This window comes from Sphaeramia orbicularis, chromosome 22 (assembly GCF_902148855.1).
Source record: "Sphaeramia orbicularis chromosome 22, fSphaOr1.1, whole genome shotgun sequence".
Taxonomy (NCBI): Eukaryota; Metazoa; Chordata; class Actinopteri; order Kurtiformes; family Apogonidae; genus Sphaeramia; species Sphaeramia orbicularis.
In genome coordinates this window covers 34,194,551-34,209,390 of record NC_043978.1, presented here as the reverse complement: position 1 = coordinate 34,209,390, position 14,840 = coordinate 34,194,551, and the positions used below count along the sequence as shown (strand labels likewise).

Here is a 14,840-nt window from a genome sequence, read left to right as displayed (position 1 = left end):
TAAATGTTCCTTCTAGATGAAAATACAATAACAGACTATAACAGTGGTTTCCAACCTTTTTTGGCTCGGACCCCATTTTAACATCACAAAGTTCTGATGACTCCAGACATTCAAAACGGAGACATTTATTTTGCTAAAATTAATTTGTTTTTGATCATGTAATAGTTTGCTATACTATGTTGCAAATGAACATTAATTTTAGATTACATTTAGTCTATATAATGTATATTATTACGGACGGAGGCAGAAAAGCCAAGTGTAGATTACTGCACAAAGTGAGAATTTTATTTTCCTTGGTCAGGATATGTACAGACAGTCCAGTTTGGATTTACAAGGCTGACAATTAATACTGAACAAACAAGAACTCAAACTATGAATTATGAAAGAGCTGCAGCATCTGAAACCGGCCATAATGAACATTTGAAAGATAAACAGTACCACAGTGCTTCAGTTTCAGAGTTTGTCATTTCTTTATATGCATTGTGATTGTCTCTCTCAACTCACATATTTTTTTTTTTTATTAGTAAGTCTTTTTTTTTTTTTTTTTCATTTTTATTAATTACTAGAAATTCCAGGCGACCCCATGTGGGATCCCGACCCCAAGGTTGAAAAACACTGGGCTACAAAAGTCTATTATAATCATTCATTCTATATTTATGTACATTTTGCCCTTGTTTTGCAGAAATGTTTAATTCATGTATTTGTGCTGAAGTGCAAGATGTGTGACCCCCTACACTGTAAGCCCGGATAAGTAGAGTTTACTCAAAAAATTTGAGGCAAGTGATTGCACTTAAGTGATTTGAGTAATGATCGACTGATCAATTGGTTTAAGTAGGTTCAATTTTAATGCTAAAAGTATTCAACTTAAACTATTAAGTAGAAAAACTAAAAAAACAAGTTATTTGTACTTAAAATCTGTTGTAAAATCAACCCCACCATCCAACTAAGAATTTCAGGATACACTAATGTTCTCAATTGTAGTCAGATTAATTTAATATTGATTTCACAACTTCCTTTAATTTAATCAAACTCAGAATCCCACTTCTCACCATACTACCTTCAAAATTCTATAATGTGAGCAGTAAACTGTTGATTTCAGCTCTAATTAAACTGTTCATCATAATTTTCATTTAATACTTGAATATGGCTAATTGTTAAACATGGATGAACAGTAAAGCCATTGTTCTTCCTATGGCTCTGATTCATGGTGCAGCTCTACAAAAATACAAAAACAAACACAAAAAGGCCAATAAACACTGCCATACACACATTAAATCCAAATTAACACTAACACCAGAACCCTGCTGAACCTCTGCACATAAAAATAAAACATTTTCAACAACATGCCCAATAGCCACAATGCAATGCGAAGATAAAAAGATGTGGTCATGACTAAAACTCAGTAATTTAACTCCATTCAACTTAAACTTTTTCGTACTTTCAACTATGTCTACAAATTAGTAGAATATACTTAACATTTTATAGTAACATCATAAAACTTAAATCATTTAAGTGCATTGTAATTAAAGCATTTTAGTAAATACAAATTCCGGGTTTACAGTGTACACTTGACTCCTTTCTATTTTTATTTTTATTTTTTTTTGGGAAGGGGGGGGCGGGTGAACCCGTGTCCGTGTGAGGGGCAGGGGGTGAATCCACGGAGGCAATGGCGGTCTCTGTCCGTGTGAATCGGAAAGACGATTAGGGGCTTATTAGCGGCCTGGGGAGAAGTGTAACTTGTTGAGGAGTGGTCGACCAGAGCCCCAGCGACATCTCCAGCCGGGAACAGTCCGAGGGATTGTCTCACCTAATTATGGCGGATGGACTTCTTTTTGTTTCCCACTCGGCATGCCTGTCTGATTCCCTTTTTGCCTGTCCGCTTGCTCCGACAGGGCCGAGGTGTGCTAATTAGAAAAGAAATGGTCCTAGTAATTATGTCAACTCTCATTAACGGCGATGACAATGCGCAATATTATTTTTATGCAATGTTTTGTGTAGGGGACCCTGCTTCCAATGCTCATTAAATAGAAAACATGCCCTGGTAGCCGGGAAAGCTGCGTTCATGTCCACTATGTCCACAGTGTCCACGGCCGGAGAGTGGATGCGCTGCGTGGAACGGCGGAGGCATGAAGTTATTGCCCTAATTAAAAGCTGAACAGTCTCTGAGAAGTGTTGCATCAGCAATCATAGTTACAACAGTTCCATCACATGCAACAGAAACTGACAACTTTTCATTTTAAAACTTTATTATACAACTTAACAAACTGCAAAAATGTAGGATAAATCATGTTTAAAGTAGAAAGAAGAATAAATAGGTAACATTTAATCAAGGCAGGCTAACAAGCTGCAGTTAATGAAAAGTACTCATTTTAGATCGCTTTAGGTGGTCTGGAGCCTCTGCTATCATCACAGATCATTTTGCTTCATTACATTTATGAATGCAAAGTCTGAACTCTGTTGCAAACATGTTCCACACAACAGTGTAGATCAGATTCAAAGTGGAGTTCCTAGTCTCTAGTTGCTTGCAGACATAACCTTGTCATTTCTTGGGCCTCTCCAAGATGTTCAGGAACTTCCCCCTGGTCATTTCCCTGGCTGAAAAACAAAAAAAAAACAAAAACACACCCATATTTAACACCCCTGATGAAACACTGCCCACTCTAAATCACTGTGGGACTGTGACAGGTCTACAGCAGGCAATGATGTAATTTTTCTTCCAACTGTTTGTGATAAGTTGGTAAAAAAAACAGGAAAAACTGCCAGTCTTACCCAACATGTGACTGCAGTACTAACTGCTTCAGAACTGTAGTTTAGTAATGCAAAGCATGTATTTAATATCTGCAGTGTCACACTGGGAGGTAATTTATACAAACATCTGTTCATTCAGGACATGGCAAACAACATAAAATGAAGCTGTTGCTACCAAAGAGTCTTGTGATTGCCTGATTGCTGTCTTCATGTAGTGAAGTACACGTACTCTGACCTGTGTGTGCATGAATGTGTGTGCTAGTGTTTTTGTAATTCACCACGATGACCGAAGAGAACATCCAGAGGCAAAATATCTCTATTACCTTCAATCTGTGATTATGGAAAATGTGTGAATGGAAGGAAAGAACAGAAATAAGATATAAAGAAGATATAAGAGTCTGGCTCTAAATGTAAAGTGTCATTAGATAACTTTTGTTATGATTTGCCACTATATAAATAAAATCTGATTGACTGATATAAAGGAATATAAGGTGAATAAGGACTAAAGGGCACAGTCTGTAATCAGTAACACTGACCATAATTTTAATACACACCAATGTAAAACAGAACATTAGAATAAATGTGATTATTTCTATGATGAACCACTCATGTTGTGAATCAATTACTTAATTTATGCAACTTAAAATATTCCCCAAATAAAGCCACATAACTGTGACTCTGCTTAAATGGACACAAATATTGGATTATTATCTGACAATACTCATGCCAACAGCATATTGCTTGCGTATTCCAAATTATTCTCTGATTAAGATGTGTGATGCTCATTTTAAATGAGGATTCTTTAGACATCCATACAGCACATTTTGTAAAATGAACTGAATTTGTGCATTTTACTGAACATTGGAGCACAACCACTGTTTATGGTCAGCTAGAGATAAGACAAAGATTCCTTCTGGTAGAAATAAGAAACACAGGTGCTGTTTAAGGATATCAATAGGTTTATAGATATGAACATATATTGGAAAGCCGACAGTTTGAGGGAACCAAAGAGGGAGGCTGAAGCCACACTGTGGAACTTCTGCTAATAATGATAAATGTTATTTTTAATGAGTTACACATGGTTCCTTGTAAACAGGAATATTAGAGGAATATTCATTTTCATTGGCCATGTGAACATCATATTTGGAATACTGTCTTCTTCTGAATTTGGGATAAAATGTACTATTACAGAGCTTGTGCAGTAGTGTCTGACTCCATTCTACATAATTTCATTCAGAATTTCCTCATTCTCCCATATTTTAATATAAATAAAACAGGATTGTTGAAACATGGTTAAACACAAATACTGCAATTCCATGGTGACACACTGTCTACCAGGGCTTTCAGTTGAGTTAACTGTGTGGTAAACAGTCCAGAAACCAAATTATCCCTGTTGAAGACCCTTTGTAAAATCCGTCTTCACTTGGAAATATGATTGCAAAGCCTTTTCTGTTAAACACAAACACTTATGTCACTACGGGGGATTACAGGTAGATTTTTACAGGATCATCATAAACCCTTCTGAGGCACCATCCAGGTACTGTAATTAGTCTTTGTTAAAGATAAGAGAAGGATTGGGTTCTTAGCTCCACTGTGGTTTTACAGAGCTGCAAAGCTGGGATCACTTCAGTGATTTAGCTCAGCTTGTAACATCACACAAATAGAAAACTACAGAGCAGCAAAGTGTAGACTTATTTCAAGCAGACATCAAGCACAAAGTCATCCACCTTCATAATGGGTCTGAGAAGAATGTGATCAGGTTTTCAACTGGCTACTGTCTGTCTGTCTGTGTGCCAGTGTGAGGAAGCCCCGCCTCCTCTGCCCACGGCGGCTAATGAAAAAGCTCGGGCGGTTAGTAATTTAGATGAGTTACCCAGTGTGGAATGATAATGGGGTGTCTGGGCGTGGGGGCCACGTCACCTTGAGGTGTCCATCATTAGGTTAAAGATGATGCTAATTGGAATGGGATGGATTCATTTTGCACTTTGCTGTCTCTTCAAATCACCCTAAACAAAGTCATCAGCGGACCCCGAGACATGCATAGGGTGCTTCAGATTGAAATGAAGCCTCGGAAATTAGGCAAGCGAAAGCAATTACACTGTGATGACCCAAAACCGCAAGTGTCTTGGTGCCACTTTCTTATTAAAGGAAGCTGTGCTAAGAATATTAGAAGGTAGCAGTTAATATTTTTTTTATTTCTATCATGCCTAACTTGTGTCTTTTGATCAGTTTCTCTTCTCTAGATGAGCCCTAAGTGTAAAACAGATCAGGGATGACTGTGCCACTCCTCCTGAGACCCCTCACCCTACTGAGCATCTCATTAATTATGGCTCAGTTCAGCCTCCCACTACTCCCATAGAATCTCACATCGTTACATTAAAGGCACCATTAAACATAAATCAATGTATGATGTGAGGCACTTATTAAAAGTATTATGATTGGCAGGGTTTAGGTGGACACATGATCAATAACTGCAAACATCGACTCATATCAATAAGAACAGTGTGAAAGTATAAAACAAAAGACATATATGAAAGTGTAGAAAGTGAGACCGCTGATTAAGTGTGGGGGGAAAAAAGTCAGTTCAATAAATAACAAACAGCTGATCCTTATTAGCTAACTTGTGAAAGCATTTTGTGGCTGTAATTTTGAGGCTATAAGCAATACTTCCATGTGATAATCCATTAACTGTGTGAACTTTTCTGGTATTTATTTCATTTTGGCATCATTACTTAATTTAGTTCTTATTTTCTTATGCGCTACTTAGACAAATAGTATCAGCTAAGTGTAGCACGATTATTTTTTTTTTCCCATTTTTGACATATTGTGCCAAATCATAGCAAAATCATCTCAAGGCACTTAAAGTGAGAAACCCACCAAACAAAAAAACAAACAACTAACCCCTCTCAAAAGAATCAAAAGTACATTTTTTTATTAATTCTATTGCACATATCTATTTATTACTTTAATATTGGTTCTGTAGCACTTCAGGAAGTAGTTTTCCCCAGATATGCAGTATCATGTTTCTGATATAAAACTGATGTGATTTTTGCAGTGATTCATTGTATACAGTAAAGTGCAACTTTTCGCATAGTCTGGGGTTTAGAAAACATTAAACAAAGCACTGCAATAAATGGTATTATCACAAATTTGAAGAATCACTGTGAAATGCAAGTATTACTATTGTATCAAATTGGGAAAATAATCCAAGCCCTAGAAAAAGACTAGGTTAAAAAACAGTGATTGACATTCTCTTGTATACATTTTAACATTTTTTGTGTCCATCTCATGGACTTTGTATAACTAATAATGAAAAATTAAGTCAAACGTGCTAGTTGACCATAGTTTTCAAGATACAGTATTAAGTCCAAATCCAAAATACTAAGAATTAATGAGAGAAAAAGTTTTAACACTGGACATTAGAATACATGCACTTTTCTGGAGTCTTTTGTGGTGTAAGATTAAACAATCTACAATGTAGATACAGACAAAACCTACAGTACCTATATGTAATAACATTTACATATTGTCATATATAGTGAAAATTAGTCAACTGCCCTTTTGTAAGATTTTGCATTTTGTCACTGAGACAGATTATTTCCAAAAAACTGTAGACCAGTATTGTATTATCAATGTAAAGGTGAACTCACCCTGAAGCAGCTGAATGGAAATATTTTAGTTTGATTCTGAACACTGCTTAAAACCTGATTACAATGCATCATATTCAATAAAAGAACAATTTTATCAGTACATTTGAGTATATTTGATTAGACAGACAGACAGACAGACAGACAGACAGACAGACAGATAGATAGATAGATAGATAGATAGATAGATAGATAGATAGATAGATAGATAGATAGATAGATAGATAGATAGATAGATAGATAGATAGATAGAATCAAAGGTGAATGCTGTTCACATACTTTAACAGTCACTCAACACACACACAGACACACACACCAGCTGTGTCATACAACATGGAAGATCAATACTGATTAGGGGAACTTAGAGATTTGTTTAGTTGATTAGAAAGGTCAATTACTAATTTTGCACTAAGTTAATCAGCATCTTGTTACGACTGCCATCCATTCTAAATGACACCTTATGGATTCTGCAGGCCATCTCCTTGTACTGTTGATTTGTTGCTATCTAATTATCATTTAGCTCTAACTGGTATGAGTTTCCGACAGTTTTTAAACACCTGTGTCACACAGAAAGTCTTTGAGCTAGCCACACAGCCATGACATGAAGCATGGAATAATTTTACCCTAAAATGCATTCCATCGTGCTTTATTATAATCCTTTTGTCTAAAGGCATACAGACACAAAACATGCAACAGAGTTTAGTCAGGGTATCATCCGAGGTTGAGAATATTAACAGGAAGGCCAGTATGGAGTAGATAATGAGAGACTCCTGCATCAAGCGCCCCCAGTCCTCCCATCAGCCCTGTAATCCTCCACATGTAGATGTGGGGTTTATTACTGGTGCTCAGGTACATTACTACACTGGGGTTATTCTGTATCAGCCAACACTTAAATCTGCCCAGAGGCTCTATCCAGCAATTAAGCAGTAAGAACCAAAACCCACAATCCAGCAGGAAATCCAGTGTTGCATCTCGAACATTTCTCCAATTCTGCATGTGCTCCACATTGGCAAATCATTTTCATTTGGTGAATCCCAAGTGGGCAGAATGTAAATGCAGACGCCGCAGTGTAACATCTTACTTTCCCTCGTTTACGGTGAGTGATCTGGGTGTCATTGTCACAGCCCACTCCCAGCCCCCACCACAACTCCCCTGTGTATAAAATGAGAGTAATCATCACTTCACACCCCCCCTCCCAGACCTCCCTCCACCTCTCTCCATGGCACGCTCCCTGTGAGCTCCTGGACGTCTGTTAGCTCAAAAGACAGATGACCACCTGGGTTAACTGGAGTCCTGGACCCCAGCCCTGACTGCCTCAGTTCACTTTCATTAAGAGTTAAGAGGACTTATCTGACCCTCACTGCCCATCTCCGAATGCTGCTCAGCTATTACGGGCTGTAAGCTTTATTTAATGGATTTAACATCCACTTTCACTGCCCTCGTCCCCAGGGATGAGGAAGACACAGAGGAGATGACACACACAAACATGTACGCATGAAAACACTTAGAGGTGCACACACTGAGTCGGTGCCCCCCCCACACACACACACAACACCCCCGCCTGGCAACACATACACCTGACGCTCATGTTTGTGTTCAAAATTCAATTACCCACTTATTGATACTTCACAGGGATATTTAAGATGCAGACACGAGCCGTGATTTCCCAGGGGAGCCACTGGTTCCTCTTTATGTCCCAACCGAGAGGGCCCGCCCCTCCTTCTCCGATGCATTTTCGCCTGGCTGACACACACACATTCACACACCAAAACAAACACATCTGCACCTCCCAACCCCTGCCCGAGCCTATGCCTGTTCAAGAGGTGTCCTTATTAATAGGCAATCAGTCAAAAATCATTCATTAAAAAGCCTAAAAGGTTTTACACCCGCACTATGATTAGCTGGGAAAGAAAATCCAATGAATTCCTAATGCCTTTATGGAAATGAGGTGTCATTTCCGATCTGCTCAGGGAGGCGGCAGGCAGGCAGAACTGAGGAATGGTGTACGAGAGTGTGTGTTTGTGTGTATGTTAAGCTCTGCCTCCCTCTCCTTTCACACTGATCCCTATTTAAGATATGGACAGGCTCTATCAGATACAGCTGCAACCTGCTACGCCAAGAAATGTTAGGAAACGTGTGGAACTGTGAAAGATTTAAGCACAAAACACCAAAACTAAACATACTACAATCAAAAGGTATGGCCAATATTTATAAACCTAACTCTAAAGGAGAGAATTCAAGAGAGCTCTCCTCAAGGTTACTGAAATTTAACATCATTTCCTGGATTAATATTGCAAAAAAAAAAACTCCCTGCGTGTTAAACCACTGACCTCCCATCTGTTTTACTTTCCTTAAAGCACTTCACTGACATTTCAACTATGAAGAAGACGGAAGAGGTGAAAAGAGGTGCACAGTGGAGTAGGAGAAGTGAGGAGGACGAGAGGAGGAAGGATATTGGTGGTGGTGGGGCGGCATCCCCTGTTCCTCATTCAGCGGCTGTCAGCGCACACACTTCATAACCGCCCGCCCCGCGGTCAGCCCGCCCTGATGGATTGATGGAGGCACATTAGCACCAGTGGGGCCCAGTGAATGCAATCATATTCAGCAGCGGCATGCTTCTAATAGGCTGGAGATTGATCCTGAGGGTGAGGAGGAGGTGGTGAATGCGGGCCCATTAGGAGCTGTCAGGGCAGGCCGACCTTCAGTCTCACCTTCACACAGGAAGACGCAACTGGGGTCAGCCTGGGTCTACACTGGGTGATATTGTGGTGGCCTGGGAGAGACAACAGGTGGTGCTACACCTAAAATACATTCTGGGATGCTTTTCATGTGGCTATCAAAGATACTGATCAAATACAGTAATATAGGTTAAATATTTTTTTCTAGGCTTAAAATTGACTGCTTGTCTGATTGTATTTTCTAGCTGAATGCAAAGATATCATCATAAGAGATCAGCACAGTATCAACCAAAAATATTACAGTACTAAGGTTTCTAAGAGGCTCGATCAGCCTGTGAGTTAAATGCATGAACATTCTTGTAACTGATGAAGCTGTGATAAAATAAGTTCAAGATAACAGCACAACACAATGTGAGAAAAATCCAAAGTAACGAGCAAATTCAGCAGAAAGTTTATGGTGAATGATCTGGCCAAAATATATCACAAAGCCTTTATTCACAATAATGATCCAAGATCTGAACTGTGATCTATCATCACAGTTTCAAAAAGAATGGTAGACTATCAATAAGTTACAAACAACCAATAGAATCCATCATCTAAAAAGCCATAGTTTACTGGATAATTTAAGGACTTAAAGAACTACTTTTTGCACCGGAGCTTCAAAAAGGAGAGTCATCAAGTCCATCACAGAGGTTGCAGAGAGAGCCTTAAGATGGATTTGGATGAAGAGGTCCGAAAAATGGGCCAGCGCTGCTGGGACATAAGTCGGGGCTTGATCAACCCTGGCTGGGTTGCCTGGGGGAGGATGCCTGATGCTCTGAGACCCGAAACACTTGATGATCTCAGGAAACATCACTGTGTCCCTGTACATCCATAGATTATCTATACACACAGTAGTATTTACTGACATCTAGCAATGAGGGTGCAATTTGTAATTACGTACTCAAAATCAATTACTTTAGAGGATAATAAATATAATCTACACTCTAATATAAGTATGTAACGTTAATGCACTTATAAACTAGATTCCAACCACCATAAAAGAGGAAAAAGGAGAGGAGGATGGAAGGCCTACACTGTACAACACAACATGGTGGACTCACTCAGGTGAAGGTAACCCACTCCCTCTGAACATATACAAAGGTAATAAAAACACGATCCTTATGTTCAGGTGTTTTAACGATAATATAACTACAGTGAATATTATACCCTACTTCAACATTTAAATTACCCTAGATTACTCTACATAATTGTGAATGACTATATTCCACATTATATTTTAAAACCCTCATCATCTTTTGCTCTACATGGTACCATGTCTCTGTCTTAATAAAAGTCACCACTTCATTCGCCTTTCTCTGCATTTGTAACCTTGGTCATACTTTGCCAACTTCTGAAATAACTTCCTCAATAACGACCATTTTTAGTTTTGTAGGCATGTCTTTAACCAAACTGTAACTACTCAAGTTCTTTGAAGTCATAATGTGAAATTTGGAAACAGGAGTAGGATGACACAAAATGGCACTGCTATTCACTAAAACTTCAGACTGACGACCTCCTTGAGATCTGTTCCAATATGAGATTGTCAGATGACCCACCCCTACAGTCACCCTTCCTAATTAACAGCTTGTCATAACAGGATATGTGTTAAATGGTAACCAGTAGCCTTGAGCCCACAAATGTGATAGAGCACCATCACCAGCTCCATCAGCCGTGTTACCAGCCATCTCAGTAGCTGAGGCCCTTCAGTGCATCCCACAGGAACACTCAGCTTTCAATTACCTCCAATAACAGCACTTATCAGAGTCCTCAGCTTTCCCCTGAGACCTGGGGCTTGATGCCCGCACTCAGCGGCCCACGACAGGGGCATTCATCATGGGGCGGAGTAACAGCTGGGGCCTGAGGAAGAGGCACGCGCCAAGCCCCTTTGGGACTAGACCAGGCCAGCGTCACATAGCCATCACTGCAGAGACGAGGGGGGCACTAAGGATGTGTTGCATCCACCCTTCATATCTATGTTAAAACATTAAAACATATGTAAAAACATAAATAAATGGCAGTATCTTCACTGATTCCAAGGAAAAATGAGATCACCACTGGTTCTATTATAGTACATTTGATGTATAGGGAGAGGCGTTCTTATAATAATGTGTGGCTCAGGTCCCGCTCCTCACTGCAGTAGCGTGGGTGAGTTTTCACTGCTTGATTGTGCTCTGCCCATTAACCAGCTTCCCCTTTAATGGTCCACATGTTGAAGGGGGAGGGGCAGTAAATCCTGTTCCCTACCCTCACTCTGCCGTGCCTCTGCGGAGTCTCGTTTACGGGTACTGAAGAGTGCACAAACATGATGAAAAAGTAGCTGAGATTTACAAGGCCTCCCCTGACAGCCAGGAAAAGGAGAAAATTAAACCAGAGAGCATTAAACAGGCACCCATTACAGGGCTGCTCCGGCACCAATAATAACCATCATTGTGTCCCGTCATCCCAAGGTACATGACATGATTGCAAAGCCTGCAGTCCTCCACCTGTGACAGCTAACATCTTTATAGCAACCAGATTACATGCTTCTTACGGTTTAGGGGAAGTCAGGGAGAGCAAGCAGCAAAATCAATTCTGCAACTTCTTGTCTCCAAATCTACACAGATATGTTACAGAATCTATGCACACATACTTTCTCCAGTATATTTGGATATTTGTGTATTAAAGCATTGTAGCAGATCTTTAAAATTTCATTCAATTTGAATGAGGAAGCCTTAAGAGCAGTGGGACAGTTTGACTGCCCTTTATACTGATTGCCCACATAAGACCCCCTCACCCATACTGTATACACCAGGAATCTAAATTTAACTCAACATGCAGCCATTTATTTATATCCTTCATCCAGTAAAAGGACAGCTATACCACAATTCTTTATCTCGTGTGCTTTTTCACTTGGAAAATAAATATCCATTTTTACTCTTAGGAAAATATGAGCACTTAGCTACATCTCTCTAATCCACACTCCACAAGGATTATGACAATGGAGGCAGTAGGGAATGGATTAAGAACTAGATTTTGCATCCATCAAATGCTTGAGCACTTGTTGTATGGGCTCTTGTGGGCATGCCCTTGTTTCTTACCTTTTCCAATTTAACAAGATTGACCTAAATCCATTTTTTAAGACCTCAAGGTCAACTTGTTTTTGTCTGACAGCAATACAGAATGGATGCTAAAATGTACAGTTAGTGATTTGGATTTTATCTTTGAGTATGGTGTTGAATGGGATGGCATATTAGAGTTGTGTGACATCTCCTTCTCATGGAGACCGAGGCTAAATCTTAGGAAGGCTATGAGCACCACCTAGTGGCAACATCAGTGACTGATCTGTAATCAATCTGTTATCTGCTTCACAGCTGTCATGTGACATTTGCCTACTGTCTCCCAGACTATAATGATCACATAGATTTTGGTCAGAATAGGCAACACACATAAACACAAATGTTTTAAAAGCTTTTTCAATAATTCTGCCTTCTATAGTATGTATGACAATGTTGGAAAGAACTAAACTGTTTTTTTGTTTGTATACTTACACTCCTCTAAACCCAGCTGGTAGGCAAGATTCTGTAGTCCCTTGACTTTCTCCATTAAGTTTGCTGTGGTCAAACTACCCAGTTCTGTAAACAAATAACAAGAGGAAAGCTCAAACAACTAGTTTTATCTAAACCTTATCACACTTGACAAGATTTCACAGCATTTTATTGTTGTCTGTCAAAATGACTTTCCCATGAGATATATATAAAAAAAACCATTTTTATACCTTTTAACATTTCTATGTCCTCACTTTCCAGCTCAGCCATCCATTTTGGTGGTGAATTAGTGATAGGCTGTGAAGTAAAACACAACAAAAATCTCAGAAGACAGCTTATGAAAAATGGCTAGATCGAGCCTATATATCACAGAACATCAAACTTATTTAATTATTCAGTTTGTAAATTAAACTGAGCCACTGTGACTCAGTAACTCACATTTTTACAAGACGCAGCAAATTCTGCAACTCCAGGCACTGCATGAGAGATTAGAGGATAATTAAGACAATAAAAAAATAAAACACAGCTGCATCTGTACTATATTAACACAAGAGCAGAGGAGGAAACTTACACTGTTCTGGCCAAAGGTCTGGGGACGCTCTGTCAAGCTTCTCAAAGCTCAACAAAGAGGTTTCAAAGTCATCACCTATAAAGATACAAAAAGTCATTTTTAATTTTATTATTTTATGCAGGAAGGAAAACTTTATATAAATATCAATTATATTATTAACAATATAATAGACATGTCATGATGCTTTTACAAGACTGAGTGACTGCGTCTACATTTCTTATGGTAAATAAATGGTCAGAGTACAACATCTGGCTCCATTTTAGAAGAATATACAATAAAAATGTATTTATTTTTGCATTAATCATCTTAATACAATTCATTTCTTCATTTAAGTACCTAAAAATGGCCCTTTTTTGTGCGACTGCCTAATTAATATCTACCTACTGTCAAATTTAACAAATTTAAATGAGAACTTATAGAGAAATACAGTAAAAAATAATGTGCAATAAACACCTGTACACAAAATCACGAGTCATAATTTCAGTACAATATTGTAGTCTTTCTGGAGAATATGCATGGTTTATCTCACATAATTTTACTGAATTACCAAGCAAGTATGTTGTGTCACATTGATACACAAATTGAATAAAAACTATAATAAGGTATCATCGTGGAACATAATTTCAATGTAGTTATATTTACACGTATATTATATATTATAAAAAAGACCAATTAATTTCCTTTTTTATAATGTAAATGCAAGTAACATGATAAAATAAACTGCAGCTTAATACTGAAAAGGAAATTCGAGTGGAAGCATGTCAGTGTGATAGCACAGGTATTTTTTTGAGGTGTCCACCATAGCAAGGCTACTATCTGTACAATTCATAAATAATGACGATGCTGTTTAACAGAGCATTATGTACTACATTTACTGTAAATAGTAGTTTGCAGAGTTCGGTAGCAGTCCTCTGAAAGGAGCTGTGTCAGTAGCTAGCAGCTCTCGTAGTTTGATCTGTGTGTGTGAAGCTGTGCGATAGTTTCGGGCTGCTTGTTCTGTGCTTCCCTGTACAGTGGGTAGACAAAACACTGAGGCTAGTGAAGGCTTTAGCCAACGAAGAAAACATCTCCAAACAGTCAAAATACAGCGCTAACATGTGTATTCCGTCGTCTCCGGGTGTTCAGATAAGACACCATCGAAGTCATTAGTGATTATGTGTCGTTTGAAACGGCAAAATTGTAATTTATACACAACATAGCAGGGTAAGGAATTGGAATTTACCTCCATTCGGAGACGCCATCTTCACAATAAACACGTGACTCACGACGACCAATGGCAGCAGGCGTTCTCGGAATTGACGCGTGTCGGTGCAGTTTCTAACATCAGCCTGTAGATGGCAGACTCATTAATATGAAACTGCAATGTTAAAGGCAAAGGTAAACTAAAAAATAAAACATCCTAAATGGATTGAATGGACTCAGTTTATATTAACATTTCCACGGTAACCCCCACTGGGATCTGTATTCATTCATTCAATTTCTGTTTTATGATAAAAAAGTCAGTTAGTATACAAAAAATATACTATTATATATATAAATTAACAAATACATTTAACAAATATTTTCGATACTATATCAGTCCATATTATGAGTGGAAATTATTATGGAATTCAACAGGAATAGACAGAAC

The 14,840-nt window shown here is 38.6% G+C and overlaps 1 protein-coding gene across 1 annotated transcript; it reads right to left on the bottom strand.

Moving 5' to 3' along the window:
• Positions 1-2,225: 2,225 nt before the first annotated feature.
• On the bottom strand, positions 2,226-14,472 carry lin52 (lin-52 DREAM MuvB core complex component). Its single transcript, XM_030126058.1, has 6 exons — positions 14,433-14,472; positions 13,211-13,285; positions 13,078-13,115; positions 12,870-12,936; positions 12,643-12,726; positions 2,226-2,595 (listed from the first exon to the last, which is right to left on the bottom strand). Exons 1-6 carry the CDS (start codon positions 14,449-14,451, stop codon positions 2,540-2,542), a joined length of 339 nt encoding a protein of 112 aa, XP_029981918.1. The 5' UTR covers positions 14,452-14,472; the 3' UTR covers positions 2,226-2,539.
• Positions 14,473-14,840: the final 368 nt, after the last annotated feature.